This window comes from Accipiter gentilis, chromosome 13 (assembly GCF_929443795.1).
Source record: "Accipiter gentilis chromosome 13, bAccGen1.1, whole genome shotgun sequence".
NCBI lineage: Eukaryota > Metazoa > Chordata > Aves > Accipitriformes > Accipitridae > Astur > Astur gentilis.
Window position 1 is genome coordinate 31,831,250 of NC_064892.1, and position 22,154 is coordinate 31,853,403.

At 37.7% G+C, this 22,154-nt stretch overlaps 1 protein-coding gene across 9 annotated transcripts in view; it reads left to right on the forward strand.

Annotated features, from left to right (window-relative positions):
* The window catches only part of LRCH1 (leucine rich repeats and calponin homology domain containing 1), a 124,618-nt gene extending 102,685 nt beyond the window's left edge, over window positions 1-21,933 (forward strand). For 6 of the 9 annotated variants that reach the window (XR_007507912.1, XR_007507914.1, XR_007507915.1 and 3 more), the window contains 4 exons: window positions 259-396; window positions 2,221-2,298; window positions 10,148-10,405; window positions 20,167-20,280. Coding sequence is in view for 3 of the 9 variants with exons in the window: in XM_049815716.1 (XP_049671673.1) it covers window positions 259-396; window positions 2,221-2,298; window positions 20,167-20,280 (330 nt within the window). In the remaining 6 variants the exon portion in view is untranslated. Of the gene's footprint in view, window positions 1-258; window positions 397-2,220; window positions 2,299-10,147; window positions 10,406-20,166 lie in introns of all 9 variants that reach the window. The other 3 variants (XM_049815716.1, XM_049815718.1, XM_049815719.1) reach the window with 1 other exon arrangement.
* The last annotated feature ends 221 nt before the right edge of the window (window positions 21,934-22,154 follow it).

A 22,154-nucleotide genomic window follows, 5' to 3' on the forward strand; every position in this document is an offset into this window, starting at 1 on the left:
ATATTAAGACAGCAGCATTTGAAGTGTCGACTTCTTTTAAAGGAGTTTACGTAATTTAGTGACCAACATAGGGTGAAGGAGGTTGGTTTTCAGTTTTTAAAGAATTAGTTAGATAAAGGAAGTGAGTTTCTTGGTAAACCAAAACTCCAAAACTGGCTATGTGTCTTACAGCATAGGAGAAGATGAGCATATATGTTCCCTTCCCCCCTGCCTTCATCCATTTCTATATTAAAGTGTGCATGTGTTCTTCATTTGCAGAACATTGAAACAAGACTAAAGATTTGTTTGCCTGAAGACTTGGGGTCTGCTCTGATGGATGGTGTAGTTCTCTGCCATTTAGTAAATCACGTTCGTCCTCGGTCGGTAGGAAGTATTCATGTACCTTCACCAGCAGTAGTAAGTTGGGTGTTTCTTGTTACATTGGGGTGAGGGGGAGGATTGTTGGAAAAATTACTGGTTTATTGCCAAATGGTATTTGGTTACATAGAACAGGTTGCTGTTCAATGAACGTTCTTTGCTGTTAGGGGCAACATTTACATTATTAAAAAATTCAAATGTTCATTTTTTTAATATATTTTATGTATATTTATATACACACACATCTATAACTGAGTAAAATTATCCTGCCTCTCTGATCTAGCAACAGGTCAGATTTTTTTATAATGGCCTTTTTGTTCAGTACAGTATGAAATTCTATGATTACAAGATTTTGTTCTAGGAGACCCTTTTTAAAGGAAAATTAGCCCCTTGTTTGTTGATTGAAAAAAATCTCAGGTTAACTTTAGCAATGTCTGGCTTAGCAGATGTCACGTTACTAAAGCACTTACAGCACTTATTAGCATATTCTTCCTATTGGGTTAAATGTACAAATTGTTCCTTTTACCTGCAGACAGAATGGAATAGGATTTAATATTGGCTTCCCAAACCTAAGGACCTGAAGATTTCAGGACATAAAATCAATGTATTCTGTGTGGGTGTGCATTTCTTGAAATGTAATTTTCTTAGTGTTTTCTCTGTTTATTTGACGTCTTTTGCTTGGGCAGATCGTTGTTCCAGATTTTTGATACCAGTCTGGTTCTGAAGAGGTTTTGTATGTTTTCAGACTGTCTGCCTCCCACTTTTTTTCATTTTTTTTTTTTTTTTTTTTAAATGTACATGTTGGTAAAAATTTGCCATCTACAGCCTGATAGTCAGTTCTGAGAATAGCGTGTGGATTTCAGAGGCAATCTATAAGAATGTCCAAGAAGGCATTTGTTAAGACACTTTCTCAGGTGGTCTAGTGGAGTTTCTTTCGCTGTTGCTCGATTTTAAATTACTTCTGTCTTTGGTAAAAATATGACATTGTCAAAGTATGCAAACTTGAATTTCTGGAGCAAAAATTTAAGTTTTGTTGCTGTTTTTTTGTGGAGGAGTGCTGGTGGTGGTGTTGGGGGTTTTTGGAGGGTTTTTTAAGACAAAAATCTTCTGGTGTTTTCTCTAACAAAGAAAACATTTTAAATCCATTTTTATTTTGTTTCAACTTCATATTGATGATGTTCTCTTGCTTAAAACAGCCTTCAAATTACTTTAGCCTAGAAAATTAGTTCTTTGAAGTCCCTGCTGCTATAGTGAATTCTTGGTTTAAGTGGATATTCAGGAATTACCATTGTTTCACATCTTGAATTGAGAAAGTAAAATAGTGAGTTGATTTTGGTTTTTTTTTAGTAACATGGTATTTCTGTCAGTATTTGGTGAATAGTCCTGAATTAGGAAATTTCTTCTTCAGAGACAATTAAAATTGTGTATAGTTACTATACATTTGTGAGTACATAAAAACTTTTAAAAGTAAGAGCCTGTTAATAACAGTTAAGTCTGTTCTGTGTGTTGGAATCCTTCATCAGTTTACTTGCTGTCCAGAAAATCAATGTCGTCTATCACAAATCGTCCTAAGAGGCAGGTTTTAGAACCTCACAAGCTGGACGTGAATAAGTAGAGATCTAAATGTGCTGGTGACTTTCATAAGGAAAAGCAAATGGCATCCACAACTTATGTACTCAGATTGTATTTGTAGGCTTGACATTTTTAGAGTAGTAGAAAAAAAAGTGGAGCAGAGTTTTATGCATTGTTTTCAGGAGAAATATGGAAATGGTGCGTCAGTACAAAAATAATGCAGTAGGTGAATTGACTGAATTAATGATTTTGACTTCTTTTGTAACAAGCTATTTTTTCTTGGTTTTACAGCCTAAACTTAGTATGGCCAAATGCAGGAGAAATGTGGAAAACTTTCTGGATGCATGTAGAAAACTGGGAATACCAGAGGTAATTTAATTAAGTCTGTCATTTCTAAATGATCAAAAATGCAAAACACATGAATTACTTTAAAGCTGAGGGATAACTTTATGAACTACAGTTTTTCAGCAATTAAGACATATAATTTAAAAAACTGATCTAAATAATGTGATTTAATACTACTTTAGTGCATTTAAGTGGCTCATGTCATAGCACTTAAAAATTGCGACTTTTGTCTTAAATCAGTAATTCAGTATTATCCCCAATATCTCCTTATCTTTGCCATGGAAAATAAATAACAAACATGGTAATCGGGTAATATGTAATTAGAAAACAGTTTGCTAATTTTTTTATTATACAACATAACTGCTTTTTTACCTAGTGCTTTTAGAATATGGACTTCATTCTTTTTAATTATTGATTTTCCTATTTTTTACAATATTAAGCATTATTGTATGCATTGTAAAAGTGACTAACAACACACTCATCTCTTGTACTGAAACACTTCTGCAGTGATGTGAAGAAAACCATTGTCTCTGTGTTAAGTATGGAAAGTACGTATGAGTAAGGTTCTATAATGTAGATGTAAGTGTTTCAGAAGCTGGAAATAAGGAAATTGCAGTGCTTGATTTTTTTTCTGCTTTTCTTTTAAGAATGGCAGCATTCATCATGTAATTTATTCTCCTATTAATAAGGAAAAATATCTTTAATGTAATGAATTCTGGAGTTGCATTGGGAATATTTCAAAGACTCCCTATGGTCTAGAAGTACCTATTAAGAAAAAGTTAATTTCAAATGCATGACTTTCAAAAGAAGGTAAAAGTGTTGTACAAGGTCTTTTTAATCTGAAGACATGAAAATTGCATGATGTATTTTCACTGTTACCTCCATATGACAGTATAATGAAGACTGAGTTCTTTTTAGTCTGTGTTTCAAGAATGCTGAAACGAAAGGATATTTTGTGTGTATCTCCCCCACCACCCCCTCGGGAAGCAGATGGTAATGCAAAGATTTGACATTGGGAAAGAATTCCAGTTTGAATTCTTTATATTTTCTCTATGTTTTAGCACTTGATTTGGAGAACAACAAAAGCAACAGATCATTTTTGCTATTTGTAGGAATTTTGAGGGGGAGACTTAATTTCACAGCTCCAATGAATGGTTCATCATAAATTTAATTTGATAATTCAGTGTAATGGGCTGGGTCTCTTAAGTTGTAATGGATAATTTAGTTCTTGTAATTATGTAATTTATTAAGTTAGAATGATTTCATATTAGAGGGAAAATTTCAAAGAAGATCAAAATCCCAGTGCTGTGGGCTTGTAGACGTGGAGTGTTTGTTAAGCTGCCCCCAAATTCATTGTCTTCTGATGCAGCATAAATCATTCAGTGAATTAGAATACAAGTCAGGTTTTTATGGATATAGCCTGTTGGGAAAGAAAAGGCCAAGAACTGTTTTCACTGTTGTCAAGAGATCTTTCAGAAATGGAAAAAGAACAGAAATATTTACAAAGATCCTTGTAGTGCCATATTATAGATGGGTAAGCTAAGCCTTTACCCCAAGTTTTTTATTTTGGATTTCTATAAGTATGCTTTCTGGAAAAATGCCTTTTTCTTTTCTGTGAATAGACATTTTTATGTATTTATTACCCCTCCTCTTTAATGCTTCCATTGAAATTAGTGTAGAATTTTTTAGATTTTTTTTTTTATTAAAGTATATTTGTTGTAGAGTTGCACAGAGCCTTAAGCACAAGGCCAGATCTTACCAATCTGGTTTATAAACTAACTATCCTTATGAATCGAAATAAGCATTAACTTCTCTTGAGGGGAAAACCAAATTCACTTATACATTAAATGAGCAGCTTGGAGTTGTAAATTTACGATACGTTTTCAGTACTCTGAGGATATTCTTTTTGAATAGCTGTTGGTAATTTGCAAACGTATATGTTTGCTATATATTGTGAAAATCCATCGTGTTGTGGAAGTAGCTGGTAGGTGATGGAGCTTTGCTGTGTGTTGGAGGGACACGTATTAGGAATACAAAGTCGTATGATAGCAAGTATGACAGTCAGCTGCATACTTGTCAGCTACAAATGGGGTGTCTAATGCTGCTTCGGGTTGATGAGTTGCACATTGCCTAACTATCTCTGGACAAACCAGTGAAACGAATGCAGTGAATTATTTCCTTTTTTTAAAACAAGCATCTGATGGGAAAGTGATAAGTTCCACTTATGGATCCTAATACCCACAGGTATTAGGCTTTTCTGTGATACTTATGTCCATGTTTAGTTCCTGAGAATTAACTTGAAATTCTCCTTCATGGGTTTTGTTTAAGGATTTAAAATTGTCATCGTTCCTGTTGGTTTGTTTTCAGTTATTTATGGCATGGAATAGAGTACATGCTATTTCCTGAACTCCACAGGTTTAGAATAATATCCTGCCAAATCACGTAAAAAGAAAACAAGAAAATAGCTAAGTAATTACTGCGTTGTGCTGATGTGCACGGTCTCTTACTTCTGTGGCTTTCAGCATTCGATTCTTGGGTCAAAATTGCTTTCCCCAGAATGATCCTGGAAAACTTCATCCAAGTGTAGAAAAATGCAATTGGCATCCGTATCCAAATGTGTCATAAGAAGTATCAGGAGTTGGCATCTTTACCAAAGAATCACAAATACAAAATTGGGGAACATGAGCATCTCTTTATACAGACCCAGTATGTAGGTGATTCTGAAAGCCGTCACCTGCCAGATGAGAATTTCAGTACAATGGGTGACATCTTGAAATCACTTTCTGCTAATGGCTTTATGATGCTCAGTTTCACATGCAGAAGAAATGTTTTAAGCTTACGGTTCTGACCCTTTAATAAGAACCTAAATAGCAAGGCTCTTACTGCACTGGTAGGCTATCGGAAGTGTGAGAATTGTAGGACAATCAAACTGTGTCCAGTTTTGTCGCCAACTTTTCCTGTAGAAGCTTATCAGAGATCTTTGTAAATGATCATTTTTTGAGACAAAACAAAATTTTTGTTTGATTTGAGGAAGGGACGGTGGCAGGTAAGCATCTGAAAGCCTGAAGATTCAGACGATGTCTGCCGTGCCCCTCAGGAGGTGTATGACGGAAAAGGTACAACCTTTGTCACTTAGAAAAGTACAAAAGACGACTTTTAGTTTACACTGTCAACTAAAAACTGTCAAATTGCCTAACCTCCTCTGTGATAGCAACAGAATGACAAACACTCCTACTTTTTGGCTGATGCAGATTGAAGCAAGTGGCGGTAGGTGTGTGATAAGGAGGGGGTGCCCGTCCTGCTGCGTTTTTCAGAATAACGTGCAGGACTTGGATGGTGCCGTTCACGGGAGTAGGTTGTCAAAGTCACACGAACCCGCTACCCACAGCACCTGTAATGCTTGCCTGGGACACCTATATTGCACTCACCCTCTCACACTCTCTGGGTTTAAAAAATAAAGCTATTTTTTTGGTTTATTTCTCTTTCTGTTTAAGCGTGGCCCCCAAAGCATCAAATGTACCAGTTCAAATGCCATTTTACTCTCCTTACTGACATCTCATCCCAGAGGTTTTAAAAATATCAGGAGAGTCTGAATTATTATCAAATGAGTGTGTACGTAGAGTTACGGAAGTATTTTGGATTCAGCTGCTCTTTCATAAAACCAGTAACAATATATAAATAAAGACAAAAATGTTCATATACATTTATTCAACTTGTCATTTGCCATATTACAATCAGTATTCATACTAGTAGCAACGAAGCAGACTTTCTTTCCCATTTTAACCTGCAAATCGATAACTTAAAGCTTTAGCTTTTATTCTTGGTAGCTGTTATTCTTGGTGATCCATATTACTGAGCATTTTTTCGTATGCATTTCCAGTAACATTAACAAATATTCCTGTCAAAAGGAAAAAATAACTGGTTTGTGGTGGGTTGAATGATACTTTATTACAAGTGAGATTTAGACCAAAACACAGCTGTAAATGCAATATGTTATTTGAAAGGCAAAAGTTACAAGTTTTGGTCTGCATTTCTTCTAGTTCTCAATTATGAACAAATATGGCATATCAGTAGCAGGACCTTCTAAGCATTTTGTTAAAAAAGAAATTGAACAAAGTATTTTCAGCGTTTGTGAACCAAAATGCAGAAGTCAGCTTTTTACAAAGACACAAATTAATTTTTATGATGTGCAACTTACACTAATGCAGTAGCTTAGCAGTTTAGGCACTTGAGCATCTTCTAGCCCTTAATGGGGCCTCTTCAAGTCGGAGAAATTAGGTAGAGTTATTTTTAAAAAAAGGAAAAGACTTTCCCCACATACACAGACACATGTTGTCAATCTTCATATAGCTTCAAAAAAAGATAGGCTTAAGTTATCATGATTGATACTAGAATGGTAATTTCTGTTGATAAAAGGTAGTGATAAAATGAAATCTTTCACAGCCAGTTGTTACGGTGGGTTTATTGAGCTTCTGTGTTCCAGCACGGCAGTGGTGGTGCAGCAGGATTTAGTGGGACAAGTTAATTCTCGGATGGGAATGAGAGACTTCTGCCACGTCTCTCAAATTGTCAGTCAGCTACTTGGTGCACACATACTGAACAGAAAGGAGCGTGATGGTAAGAAGTGGCTTTTTGGATCTCAAGTCATCATATGAAGGTTCCGATTACCTGTGCCCCCTCCTCTGAATTTCGAGTCCTGCGAACAGGAGCTATTACTGCGGCTCGCCTCCTTCTCTGAAAACTAGGTCCGCTGTGTTGCAACGGAAGCCAGAATTATTCTAAAAATCAATATGATTTGTGTTACTGTAGGAATGGCTAATTAAGTAAAACAAATAGGAAAAACCAGGAGGCTTTTGTATGTTAAAACTGGCAGAACAAAGTAAAAGAAGCAACCAAGCAGAGAGCGTCAAACGTTTTATCTTCTATCCACCTATTTGTTGTTCAACTGGTAATCGTGTTGCCCAGTTTAATGCAAGGTATATTTTCGTTACCACTTAGGCTTGTTTTCTGATCAGTTCACGTAATCAGTTACTTCTCCATAGTTTCATCACGAGACCTCCGTGAAGTTGCAGTAAGTTTTCTCAGGTACGGCTCCTTTCTCCACCCTTTTGCTCTGGGCTCGGTAACGTACGCTGCTTGGCCGACAGGACGGAGTTAAGGCGTTCAGGACGCTGTCGGAGTACTGAAAGCAGAATTCGGAGTCCCTGTCCTTTGTGGTTTGCGTACAGTGCATATGCACTACACACTTCATTCCTTAATGCACTTCTGCAAGCTTACTCTTGCCTTTTTTATTCTACCAGAGTCAAAACCTGAGGAGGTTGGTTTTGAAATGCTCTCTGTTTTTCACACTCACTGCCCGAGCACGTAGAATGAGGGTGGTTTGTGCACACAAACAGCTTTTGTCGTTCCACTTCTGTCTTACTGTGTTTATTCTGCATGCATGATTTTGGCAGCTGTATGACTTCATCCTGTAGCTTCATAGATGTAAGAAGTCAGCCCATAAATGTAAAGATTAAGTATATTATGTATTTTTTTAGTATCATTTCAGTCTCCTAAATGAGAAGGGCAGTGCTTGCGATGGATGGATGGGTGCGTGGGTGGTTGTCTGACTTTCGGTGGGGGTCATGTACTTTTTCACTATTTCATGATGTAGTTTGGTATTTCCATTTCACAGCATCTGAAAAATTCTGGTAACTTAAGTGGAAATACGCTCTCCATTACTAAAAAGCTATATATATTTTTCTTTTTTAAAAATCTAGAGTTACGTTACAGAAGTTTAAAATACATGCAATATAAACATTTTACTTAATAAGGTGTGACTGTAACACCAAATTATCCCTTGTCGCAGAACACACAAAAATAAGCGAGAATGATCTTGCATTTCTCAGGCTTCCCCAAGTTTCACTGTTTCACTAAAGCACAGCATGGCAGTTCCCATAGGAAGTGTCTTCTGCATGTGTTGGCTGGTTTTGTATGTTTTGGCTTCTCCTGTGTACTGCTTAATATGTTAATCTCTGGTTAGAAAGTTCTTCAGTCTCTGTAAAAATTCAGCCTATTACCAGCTCTCATTCTCTAACTGTGAAATTACTTCCTTTTCCATTTGACTGCAGTAGGGACTGTTGGGGGGTTTTTTGGACAAACACTGGAAAAAGAAAAAAAAAAAGTCCTTTTTTTAAAGTTCTGTCAGATTTGTTATATGAATTTAAGTTCACTGTATCTTTAGATATTTGGTTTGGGGATATATTTGCAACAAGTAGGAATTGAGCCTTGTATGCCATTTTGAAATTAATCCAGCATTTGCTGGGTTTATTGGTGTCTGGTGAAAGTGCAATCTATTACACAGTCGATAGTCATGAGTAGTTTGCTTGCCCTAAAACTAGTTTCTCTGGTAAGCACCTTGTGGATGTAGAAGTTCTCGCATACAGTACTAGTCCCATCCCATTTTCAAACAAGATGGGCATGTTTTTTTCAGTCTGTGAGTTTTCATCCTTTAGAAAAAGCCAATTGCATTGAAGTTTATGATCACACTAGAATTCTGAAAATGAGTGTAAAAATAGCAGTGTTGTTGCTAGGCAGGGTGGTTTTCCCCGCTCTGTGTATCTCCTGGCCTAAGTAACAAAATTAAAATTTTGCAGCTTCTAACTCCTGTTAAAGCTAGAACAAGTCATGGTAAGCAAAAATGAAAAAAAAAAAAAAAAAAAGAAAAAAAAAGTGTCACTTTTTTCTTCGTGTTTGAATGACAGTTCTGACTTGCAGTTGCACTAGTCACTTTTCCGGATAGAATGTTCTTTTAAATATTTTAAAGTTTAATTTATTGCCAAGTAGACCTTGAAACGTTGCACTAACAGAAAGCAGACATCTGAACTTCCACGTCTTCATTTATTGGGTGTACTGTCAGTTCATTAAGCAAGTGAGACTGAAAAGCTACTAAAGAAACATAGTGTTCCTCTGAAACAGGGGATCTCTTTCTCACTTCGTATAATTTTATTCAGTAAGTATTCACCGTCTTTGTTGATAGTAAGGCCTCATTTGCAATGTACAATGGTATATCGTAGATTGAGTTTTGAAAGTACTAGTTGTTGCTTGGTTTGATTTTAATGTTAAATATTGTGTGTGCATATTGATATTATTATTACGTACTACACTTCGTTTTGTATAGCTAGTCCAGAGTAAATTACTACCTGAAGTCGTTGCTACTTTCCAAAAAAAGTATGGGAGTCTAACCTGCTAATAACTTAAAATGCTACCTAAGGAATTTAGCGTCAAATTCGTCGGTTTAGAAATGGTATTAAAATTAAGTACAGTTAGTGCTACATTGACTTTTTCAGTTTCCATCCCAGGGTATCATTTAAGATGATATTTGAATACCAAGTTTTAGATTATTATGTCAGAGAACTCTGCATACTTCTAACAATTTCTTTACATACTTTTTCTTGAGACTTCGTATTGCTGCTGCTTGTGCTTTTAACAGCTTTCTAACCCACTGTTTGCTATTATGTAAGTTAGCTTTTACAGCTGGTTCCATTTAAGCATTTGAATAAGGCCCAGATGGACAAAGGTGCGCAGATCTCACTGGAATAAGTGGATCTCACATGCACCTCCTCACCCTTGTGAATCTGGGCATAATTCTGGAAGTATTTGAAGGCCTGAGCTCGTCTATCTTAACGTTCTGATGTTATATGACAGCTTCGGTATTCAGAGGAAATAAAAGAAAGCTGGGATGTCTAGTGGCTAAGGCAATACTAGGAAGAAAGTATTCCTACATGTTTATGCTAGAATATTGTGATAATTTATTTATCAATATCTTTCTATTTTTGTATTTTTAATTTTATGCACTGTTTTTTTCTGTTCTAATGGCTGCCCTTCGGGATAGGCTGACCTCTGCTCTCCGTATGACATCCTGCAGTCGGATATTCGTCACATTCGAAAGACTGTTGACACTCTGCTCGCCCTCGGGGAGAAAACCCCACAATCAACTTCTACCTTTCGCTCCTGGGATCTAATAGGCTTTTGTCTTTTCCACATACTTTTTATAGTCTTGATGTATATAACTTATCACTGGAATGTGCTAACAGCATAACCTGTTCGCATGTGCACACAAACTTTCTGCTTTGTCTCTGACAAATTACAGGTACTTAATTTCCTTCCTTTGTCTTACAAACTTCTCCCTTTCCCTCGCTTCCCTTCCTTGTAATATCTTTATTAATCTCTTGAAATAGGGGAGAGAGGGAGTAGCATCTTGAAGGCAAGTCCCATCTCTTCTCTCCCCTCCAGCTCTAGTTTAAGAACTTATGTACCTCCTTATTTATAGTTTGTTTTCTTTTATGTTGCCTAGACTACACACTAAATGTGTTAAAAGCACTGAAGCTACTCTTTGCCCGCTTTTGGGTGTAGGCTAGATGTGTATCACAAGCTATACAGAACTGAGCCTCTTACTTTTTGTGAAAATCCAAGAATGCTGCAGATACTGAAGCAACTGAGGTGGCACCTCAACAGATGATAGTATTTTCGGAGTTGGTGCCAATTATCTCAACTTACGTTGTATTAAGAGCACTTAGAGAACTATCTTTCAAATTACTGTTATTTTTTAATCCTTTAGATTTACAAGAGTACTGTAACTTTAAAGATTGTTGGTCATCTCTACTGTTCCGATTAAATTCCATACTGGAGTAGTTATGTTTTCCTACGTATATTTTGTTTTCCTCCAGATTCCATAGAATAATCTTTTTCTTCTGCCTGACAAAGCAGCGTTGAACTGCTTTTAAACACTTTGCTGTGTTAAACCCCAAAGATGACTGTAAATTAGTAGCAGGTATGAGCAGCCCGTAATATGCAAGGAACTTTAGAATGTTTCGGGAGGAAGATCGTGGGGTACAGTGTGCTACAATAAGACAGTCTGAGAAAAAGCTGTTAGATTCCTGTATCCGCCATTCTTACGTGTGACGTCCAGCAAGTCACGTCACTTCTTGTCTCTGTTTCATCACCTGTGCAAATGCAGGTAACGTTTGTTTGTTTGTGTGACCAGTGTAACAAAGATAACGTAGCTAGGAAAACAGATCGTCTGGGAAGACTCGAGATTTTCCATCCGAGGAGGTTTTAATGAATAGGTTAGGCCAACATTAGCCAGGAGGCGTTTGGGGATGTTTGAACTCTGCCTGTGGTGAGAGTGCTGGACTCACGACCTCCATTTCCCTTCCAGTTCTGTTCATCTGGTGTAAAACTTGGATTAAGACGATTTTTTGTTTGTTTTACTCCTTATCAACATGAAATATATAAATGAAAATTGACTGAACAATAGAAAAACTTGAATACAAACCTATGCTGACATTGCAGTATTGGCCTAGATGCTGCTGACTAAATTTGTAATTCAGTCTCAGGCGAGCTACCCAAAGGACCTCAGCTTCGTGTCAGTGAAATAAATACATTCATTTCTCACTGCCTAGTATATAAAAAAATCACCTATAGGCTTTTAGAGGATAACTAGCATAAGACCTTGTATGTTACTGAGTATTCTGGCCATATGGTTATGATTTAGTGCTACACTATAAATATCCCCATTCCACAGATACTTGTAAAATTGTATTAAAAAAACTTCTAAACTGCAGTTCTATTCCTGGTTTCCATGGCTTAAATATATACATACATATATAAAAAGGATGAAATGTATAATCAGATACATATTTTAAGAAGGGAAAATTAATTTCAGAGGATGGATAAATCAAGGGTTTTTTAAAGGGTTTAGTGTCTGGCAGCTTCCAGCGCATACGTAGAACTCCTCTGTTGTAAGGAGCGTCTTCTGTGACCAGGCATGAGTTTAGTGAGTGCTTCTAGGTTCTTCATACTTGAGGAGAAGGTGCTAGTTATTTGGGTGTGTAGCTCCAGACTTGTGCCCTCCTCCTGCACAGGCCTGTCTTTTAACTGTGTGCCTAGTTTCAGTGATTCCAGCACCGGCCACTTGCTTACTCAGACTCAGAGCTTGATGTTGAAGCTTCCACTTTCAGCAGATCTTTGTCTTGATTTTGGTTGTCTTGGTTTAACGATATTGCTTTTCTAGTGAAATTGAGAAAGTGACATAAAGCTTGAACCAGTTCAGAATCTATTAATTGTACGATTCTTTATAGTCCAGTGTTGGTATTTGAGACAGAAGTGATGTCTTCTCTAGGGCTGGGATTTTACTCCTGCTCCCCTAAGTGGTAAACAGGTCTCTTGTCAATGCTTTGTGTTGTGCACTTCTCTCATATAGTACCGATCTACATGTATGAGTCTATTTTAACATTTTTTGAAATTAGAAAATCAGGTGGTGAAAGTCGATGCTACCATCTTATAGTACATATCTGTCTCGTTGTCTAATATTACGTCTGATTCTCCAGTGTATCCAGTAGCTTTGGGAGGGAGGTAAGAGAAGGAGTAGATCAGTGTGGTTTGCATTTCCAGCGTGCAGAAATGGAAGTTCATGTCTTCAGTGGTTTTGAGTGTTTTATCAGACTAGACACTGGGTTAGAACCTGTACTACGGTTGTGCCAATGTTGGCCAACTGGACATACCCCAGTCATAATGATACGTGAGTCTCAAACTTGCCCAAAGGTTTAACTTTACATAGTCTTACCATGCAGAGTTGTCTTTTAGTTACTTAGAGTACATTTTCTCACTGTCCTCAACGATGACAATGTACAGTAATTAAAGTGTAACATTACAAGCACTTTCTTATAGTTCTGGAGTTGAAGCCATCTTGAACCAGGCTGTGAAAAATGAACATACTTGCTTCATGACAAGCACAGCCTTACTACCATACATGAAGCTTATCCGGTTTGGTCTGGTTGTTTTTTTTTGGTTGTTATTGATAACACTTCCAAATATACACAAATCTTACAGGGAGAGGAATAGTAAAATACACCGTTGCATTCCTCTAAGTGCGAATGTAGTAATGTTTCTCAAAATAGATTTCAAACATAATGCAAATGTGAAAAATACCTGTCTGCCCATCCCTGAAGCCCATAGTTCTGCCTCTAAATGGGGAGGTGGAAACTAAAACATATATGTAGCTCATTAGTCTACTTTAATAGGTTCTTTCCTAAATTCAGAGTCCTGTTTCTGCGTTGCTGTTCCTGTGGCTTTAGTACTTGGGAAACCAACAGTTCAGCTGACTGCTGGCTCTTCACCTTCGAGGAGATCCCGATATTGAGCCATTCAGTTACATACAACTGGTACTCACTGGCCGCAGCCAGTCACAGGATTAAGTTGATGACCATGGGTTTAAAAACAATGTACTTTGTACTTCACCCACATATTCATTGATAACATGAGTTATATTTGCTCCCCCATTTCTTTCCCCATTCAGTTTTTTTCCATTCCAATGGTCATCAGAGATTTTCAAACTGTTTTTTCAAACTTCATAAATTGGTCTACTCCAATCTGTGCTGTGCCCATCATACGGATTTCTCTTTTTTCCCATGGAGGTCATCTCATCCATACTGCAAGAAAGTAATAAAAACAAATTGTAGTGGATATACATGCAGGTAAAATGTGTTTGCACTGGATTACAAGTGGCATTTTGATGTGAGGATTTGGCTTTCTTTTGCTTTGAGCCAGAAAAGAGATAAATATTTTCAAGTGCAGTGTCATAGTCCTTCAAATGCCCTTTTCTCGTATATTAATGAGCTTTTGCAGCTGAAAGCTGTCTATGGATGCCTTTGTGTTCCTAGTAAGTTTTCTGAAAATTACGCTTAATATGAAGAGGGATTGAGTTAGACCTGAGCAAATACTCAGTCCAGTTTTCTATTCCGTATACATTAATAAGTTTCCAAATTACTGCCACGTCATTGTTTTTCACAAAAAGGAATATTCTTAGAATTTTACTCCTGTTACAAAAAAAGGAAATCGGTCATATATGCAGGTTTAGAAAACATGGTAGAGCAGGTTTTGTGAACCTTTGCCATTTCCTTCCTTTCTAGCACATAAGCTGCATTATGCAGAAAGAGCAGTATAAAAATACTTTAAGGCAATGACCCATTCTACTTTGATGATACAAAACACTCTCATTCCTTCACTTTGCCTCTCGGAATTTAATGTATAAGGTTATGGTATAATCAATACTTCCCCTGTAAGTATGCATTTTCTCCTACTGTTTCACTGTTTCATGTGTGTCTGTCTTTACGAAGTGTTTTGTTCCCTGCAGTTTCAGGTCACCGTTTTCTTGGCATGTTAGAATGACACTGTGAGGCATTTTGGCAAAATCCGTGATCTACTTTTAAAATTTTATGGCTCAAGGCCAGAATTTGTAAAAGGGTCCGAAGCCCACCACCTGCAAGTACAGTTTTGTAAATATTTGCAACTTATTACATGTTCAGAAGATGCACATATTTAGACATCTTAACTGGCTATAACTCCAAATACAGAATTGCAGCTGCAGTACTGAAGGGCAAGCGGTTTTTTTGCTTTGTCAAATCTGGTCATGAGTGTATACTTCAAAAAACATACTAATCTTTCCATTAGAAATTAAAAGGAAAAAATTACGAAATATACCTATAGCCTGAATTACTGTGCCTTTTTTATCTTCTTTTTTTGTACTTCAAATGGTAACTTCAGGGCATTTGGACACATACAGACATCAAAAGTAATAGCGGATAAAGAAGATAGATGTAAAAAGACATAATTTCAAATTGCCTTAGGTATGTGAAAAAGTAAATATTTACTATAGTTTTTTCAACTCTTTAAATTTCAAGATTTGGTATAGTTGACATAAGCTTGCTTAAACGTAAGGCCCTGATGTTTCTTTTAATGACTTTCCATTTCAGAGTAGCTGGCTCCAACATTAAATGGTGGGCATTCCATGGACTTAGTTTTTTAATTTGTCCTCGGAGAAAGTACATATTCCAGTATTTCATTGTTTTATGAATATTTAATTTTTTCCCTGTAGATCGGAAATCTCATGTTCTTAAATACAAGGGAGAAAGGCTCTTGCCAAGTTGTAGAATTCCGTTTCTGTGTAATTTTGCTAACAAATACAGTCGGGCCCTGCTGTTACCACGATGCGGTCATTTCACTACTTGCCCATGTGATATAATGGCAACAATTACTTTTTTGATAAATACTTGCTGTATCTGAATTGCCAAGCTGCTTGCCCTAGCATGAACCAATTCAAACAGTTGTCGTGACTTTGAAGTTACCTGACGTCGAAGAAAATAGATATGTATGTGTAGCGTGTCACGTATCCTTGTGGGATGATTGTCCTTGTGTATTCCTGGTTTTCTTCTACACCATCTGAATCGGACCTTTTGTTCCAGGATTAGAAACTTGCTCCGGCAAGCACACGCACGCGTGTACACCTGTTGTACTGTCTTTTTGTGTGCCTTTGTGACTCAGCCTCCTGGCTCCTACCTCCTTTTTGTGCCTTTATTTTTTTGTTCCCTGTCAAAAAGGAGTTTGTTCTTTTGCTTCATGATGAGTTTGAAAATGTCTTTATCCATTCAAAATGGCTGTGTGTCTGTAGAAAGTGGTTTGCTTGCAACAAGTACTTAAGTTTCTCTGTGTTCTTAGGGAGAAAAAAAAAATACATTGAAGATGTAGATCTTCATTTTTGTAGTAGGTAGAGAAGAGAGAAACTCATGCTGCTGTGAGTGGAGTGGCAGCCCTTCCCTCCACAGTTGTTTTTAAAGATTTTTGGGCTGGTCTTGAGAATGAGTAGCCAGTTCTTCTGTCTTTCTGGGTTTTGTTCAGTGTTGGTTTCAACAGGGGTATTTTTAGAGAGGCGATTCATACTACTATATTGATGCGTTATGGGTTTGACGCTAATGTAAAAAGGACAGAAATCTTCTCAAAGGTGGGGAGAAGTGGCTGAGGTTGACTTTCCGCAAAGTCACGCGTTGAGTTCTTCTCTTGGTTGGTCAGGCGTATATGGTCTCAAAATGCCAGGATTTAAGAAAAGTTTTGAAATCTTGATGGCTTTGCAGCTTCACAGCTCTCCTGTCAGTGGTTCCCAAATAGTAGTAGCAGGGTTAGAGAGTGAGGCAGAGCGTGGAAAACGGACCGAGCTGCAGGGCCGGCGGCTGGACGTAAGGACCGAGACACCCGGGATCTTGGCCCCAGGCAGCTGCTGGTAGGGAGAAAGTCGAGCTATTGTCAGTGTGCTCTGGCTTCCATCCTTGGCAGGATTTGGTTTTTCTTAGTCTGGGAAGAGTTTCTATATTACTCTGAAGCTGTGATTGGAAAAGTATGGGAGGCAGGGTTGATGAAAGCCATTTACAAAGCTTTGAAGGTAGTGATTAGGGCTTAGAGAAGAGAATTGATTTGTGACGCATTAAGACGAAGTTTCTCATTTTTAGGAGATGGCAGAGGTCTCGTTGTTGGTTTTGGAAAGTTTGTTGTAGCCACATGTTTAACTGCAGAATTATAAAATATTAACCATGTTCCACCTTCTGCTCAGTAAGAGAAGGCTGTCAATTGTATATGTTTCAAGCACTGATGAAGGATGATGTATAACATAAGAAAGTAACGTGCCGTGAAACTTCTCACTCCTAGAACACAGTTGTACAGTCCTATTTTTTATAGACCTCCTTAAATAGCTTTCCTTATTTGAGTATGCATCTTGGAAGTACAGCAGGGGGAGAGAGGTTGCTTTATACAAATGGGATTACTATACTGAATTTAAAAGATTTGGATAATGCATTGTCTTTAAAAGGAGAAAAATTACATTGGATGGGGTTTTTATATAAAATGGGGCATGCGCCCCTTTATGCTTTTAGTGAAAGCGTATTTAGAAACAATTGCAAAATTCTTAGCAAGAAAGCGTGACAGAATATTTCTCTGAGTGCTATAAGGTGCCATACGAACGGTAAGTTTCGAATTTAAGTTTTTCTAAAGGAAACATCCTTAACTGTAGCTTTTTCAGCAAATTTGGCTTCGATAGAAAAATTTAGAATATTCTCAGACATAAATGTCTAGCAAGGTAGGTTGTTCTGGGGCTGAGTTTTTGGATTCAATCCCTATCCTTCAGCCTTGTAACGCCAGTCAGTTTTCAGATACCGGATTCAGCAGGCATTCCTGGTTAATGCCTTTTGTCTAGCGTGAAAGACTAATGAAATAGTGGCATGTTGTGGGCCACCAAATCTGTGAAACAAGAGCCGCCTGTGCAAGAGCACTGCAAAGAAGTAGAAGAGAGTGGAGAGAATAACATTTCACTTCACATGTCTGATTTGCATTCTCAATAAGTAAGATTAACAGAATTTTTTTGAAAATTATTGGAATTAGTGTGTTGTAGATTTTTATATGAACTGTGCCCTGAGACATGAGATTGGCGAAATATTTTTAGTAAAAAAAATGATACATTTGAAGTAGAAATATTTTGGGGGTTGTTCCCTCTTCCCCCCTTTTATTTGATATCACTCTCTCTACCTTCTTTTGTGGCTACTCCAGTGCTTATCAGGTATCAGTTTAGGAGTTTGCATCCTAAAAATATATTTATATATTTCTCTGGAAAAGACACTTTTCCAGAGGAATAAAAGCTGGGGAGGACTGTCTCTTGCAGCTTGCAGGTCAATAACTCAGAAGAACAAACAAGAATGAACTGCAGAACCCAGTGTCTTAACTTAAATGACCAATTTAGGGTAGGTTTGGCATGGAAATCTGGGTGATGAACTGGAAATGGCTGCAAGACGGGGATATTCCTTTGGGCTGACTGGGCAGATCACTCCAGCAGCGAGGGGCACGGTAGCAGGCAGGAACGGGAGGCAGTTGCCGCAGCAGTTTGGTCAATGGGAGTCAGAATCCACCAACTCAATGGAAGTGGAAACCCAACGTTTAGCAGATCGCCAGCATGTTGCAGCATCTTCCACGGGGAGAAATGGATGGTGTCCGTCTCTTGCAGACCTGCTCAGTCAAGATCCTTGAAAATTATCTGTTTGAAATTGTTTCTTGGGTCCGTGTGTGCAGAAGGAATCCACAGTATTTGTTTGGTGTTCTGCACTATAGCCACGAGCCTTAAAAAATACACTTACAAATTAACCTTAAAAAAAAAATCTTTTAAACATAAAATAATAGATACTAAAACATTTTTAACTAGTAAATATAACGTGTAAACATAAAATGTAGATAAATTACAGCTAGCAGTATCAGACGCCATGGTTGTGAATGCAGTTTGGCTCTCACTTTTTAGGTTTGGTAGTTAATAGGTAAGTTTTGCAGTTTTTCTCTCGTTGAGGCTGGAGTGGGGTGTGAGGAACTTGACAAAAAATTTAAGCAGGCTGAGTGCTGGTTGTGCATAAAGGAGATACTTGTTAATAAAAGAAAGTCATAAACATCAGAAGCAGCAGAGCAGCTGTTTAATAGTGGTACTTTCCTGAGCAAAGACTGGACATCAGTGGAAGCAGATAAAAGCAATTAAACATAGGTGCATAACATGATCAAAACTGCCTTAATTGTTCTTGCATGTAGCAGTTCCAGTTCCATCATCCTGAATATTATATTTAGTTTTAAGGGTTCATAGAGGTCAGGGAAGGGACTAGAGCTGAACAAGATGTGTCACGAGAAGAGAGGTTGAAGAGATTAGTGATGTTGAAATCGGAGATATAATCAATGTGAATATGCAGAAGTGTGACAAAGGACCATGAGTTGCATAGAGATAAAAGACCCTTAGTTGATGTTACAGAAGCAAGAAGAATATTCAGTAGAAGACAGGCAATTAGTTAAAATATAATCTCAAAGGCATCAGTAGTTGTAGAAGCTTAAAGTTTTTTGAACAGCTAAGAGATTCAATACTGAGAATATGAAAACAACCCTCTTTCTAAAAAAAATCATTATCCCGTGTCCACTGATGGTCACGTACGGACGCTTAGGGGAAGAACAGAAGGTTAGATCACATAGATGGTGCCTTTCCAAACGTAAAGCAGTCTGGCATGCAGTTTAAGGACTTAATGAGCCAGGCACCGTATCCATGTGTTTGTGTTTAATAGAGTTGTTTGGGATTTTTTTCTATCTATCTGTGTTTTTTTGTCATCCCACTTAACGCTTCTGGCTTCCATGTTGTGGCAATGAGTCTCCCAGCTGTAATCCTGGTTTATGTGATGTAGTCTAGCCTTTCCCTTTATTTATTATAAACCTGCTGCCTGCTTTCATAATTTCATGGATTTCATTAACAGGAATACCCAGTTACATTAAGAAAAACTTCTTTCTAAAGAGAGAGCCAATCTTGACGCAAGGCTGCCTCTCCACGCAAGGCTTTCCGTAACTACTCGCTGTGGGGAGGGGGGGTTCTCCTTACCTGTAGGAGTTACGGGATTTACTGTCTGACTGTCTTCTGGTGGAACAGCCTCTGTGGACAGCGAGTAGGTTTCGCCCTGGCCCTGACTGCTGTGTCCTTACGGTGAATAAAGCCAATTCCTGGCTATTTCAAAATAAGCTGCTCGTTGCTCAGAACGAAACGCTTCGCCCATTGACCGCTCGACGTTACACAGGGTTTCTGTAAATGCTAATGGGTGGCTTTCACGGTGCGTATCCTGAGACCAAGACCTGTCTAGAGCTCAGCGGTAGAACTTTTTTTGACCGATAAAACCAGCCTGCTGTCCCCAAACTCACACCTATGTAAGGAGGGGCGAATGGCACCTTCTCTCACTTTGCAGGTGAAAGTTCAGTGTGTAATCGCTGGCCCTCATTCTTAGTTAAGATGCTTACGTACCATAGAACAGCTTGGTTTCCGAGGCCCAGAATATTAACAGATCTTTCACTAATTCCTTGGTGTAACGAGAGCAAAATCAGAGACATTCTGTCAAAATCGTAGGGAGCTCTTTTTAATTAAAAATAGGAAACGGTTCCTGCTTGTTGGGTGTGTGATGATGTAAAGCGAGGTTTTGCAGTGAGTATGAAATACTAATCTTTACTCCTTTGTTTGTCTTTTTCTAGGAGAAGCTCTGCCTACCACATCATATCCTAGAAGAAAAGGGCTTGGTAAAAGTGAGCATAACAGTTCAAGCATTGCTAGATGTAACCACAGTGAAACAAGCTTTATTCACATGAAACTACTATCTCTGCTGTTACCAGCTCCACTGTGCCATCAAAGAATCAAAATCCTGCCCGTCATTTCAAACTGCATTGAAAAAAAAAACAAACCAAAAAAACCAAACCAGTGCTCCAAGAGTATTCTTATACTTGTGATTTTAAAATCGTCTTTCAGACTGTACATGTGCGTCGAACTACAAAGCAGAAACTAAACAGAAGCATTTTCTAGAGCAAACGGGCGCCCCACTGCTTTTATAGCTCACTTTGTAAAGTACTTACTAAAACAGCCACCTCTCTGCCACTTAAAAACGCGTGGAGTTCACAGCTGTCTTGCAGCAAGATACCTTCGTATTATTAAACTAAGAATCACTGTAATCATCTGGGGGGGGAGCAGGGAGAGTAAATCAGACTTCTACCATATTAGGTTTTTCTGCAGTTGCTTCAGGCTATTGCCTTTTAAAAATACTCGGACGTAAAATATTTATATAAATATTATTTATTAGTGAGTTGTTATTCATCCTTTGGATGCAAAATGTAAATTAGGAAACTGTATTTTATTACTGCTTTTTTGTGGTTAAACACTTTATTTTAATATAAATATTTAGTTATTTTTTATTCCACTTGGTGTGCAGTAGCTCTAGATCTCCGTAAATTGTATTTTCTAATATGTAATATACACAGCAAACAAAATAGGTGCTTTTATTAAAAGAACAGCTAGCTGGAATGGCATTCTTTATTTCTTCAATTTGTGGAACATTGGTAAAAATTTGTCTGCATTCCATTGAGTTCCCTACATTCCAGTAGCACTTTTCCTCCCACTAGACTAAATTGGCTGAACCTGAGAGCACACCCATTTTATTTGTATATAGATGTTAAAAACAAAAACAAAAAAGGAAAGATGTAAACTTGAAAAATAAATGTGAACAAATATTTTTGATTGCTTATTTTACTATGCACAAGACATTTAACTTTTGCCACAACAAAATGAATGATGTGTATTAGGATCATGTGTCTTGAAATATAATTTTGCACTGTAACTTGATTTCTTTTAAAGACTACAGCACTACAGAACAAATAATCAAAAATAGCACAAGAACATTACTAAGAAGATTTACCAAGTAAGTAGCCAAAAAATTTTAATTGTTTTCTTTTCAATGACTCCTTTGAGATAAAATTCTTAAAATTGCCAAAGGCAGTCTCAAAGACCTGATCTTCCAGCTAGAACCTGCTGGGTACAGCGCTTCTCCTTCTACTCTCCGTCCTCTCCCACAGAATTAAGCACAATGTTCTGTAGTGAATGTTTGCAGGATCAGACCTCTAATCCCACATCAGCAATAGGAAGTAAGGGGTTTTTTTCTCATCACAACTTTAAATTTCTTTAAGAGATTTTTAAAAGCATAATTTATTGTTAAGACATTACACGTTTTAGATCAAAAAGTTCCAGCACAGCCACTCTCGCAGTATCTGGACCATCCAGTTTTCTTTCATAGGAGGAGCCAGTGATGGAACTTAGGAAAGCTGCATGTGGCGAAAAGGGCGAGCTGCGAGGGGTCAGCGGCGTGCGCAAATTCGAGGTGCGTAACGACAGAAAAGAGGCAAGGTGGTGGGAGGACCGAATAGTTAAGCAAGAGAAGGTGGAGAGAAGTATTGTATAAAGACTTTTGGGAAGAACGATGCGTACTTGTCACTGCTATGTATCCAGGCAAAGTTACACGTGTGTTCACAGACACTGCATTTAAAACCACCAGTATTCCACTAGCAGATTTTTAATGGTTAATAGAGTATTTGAATGCAGACTATGCCTTTTAGTACCACAAATTGCCAATGTGCTGCTATGTATTGACAGCAACGTGTCAGGAAAGTGAACTCTCAGACAGTGAAACATGTAAGTA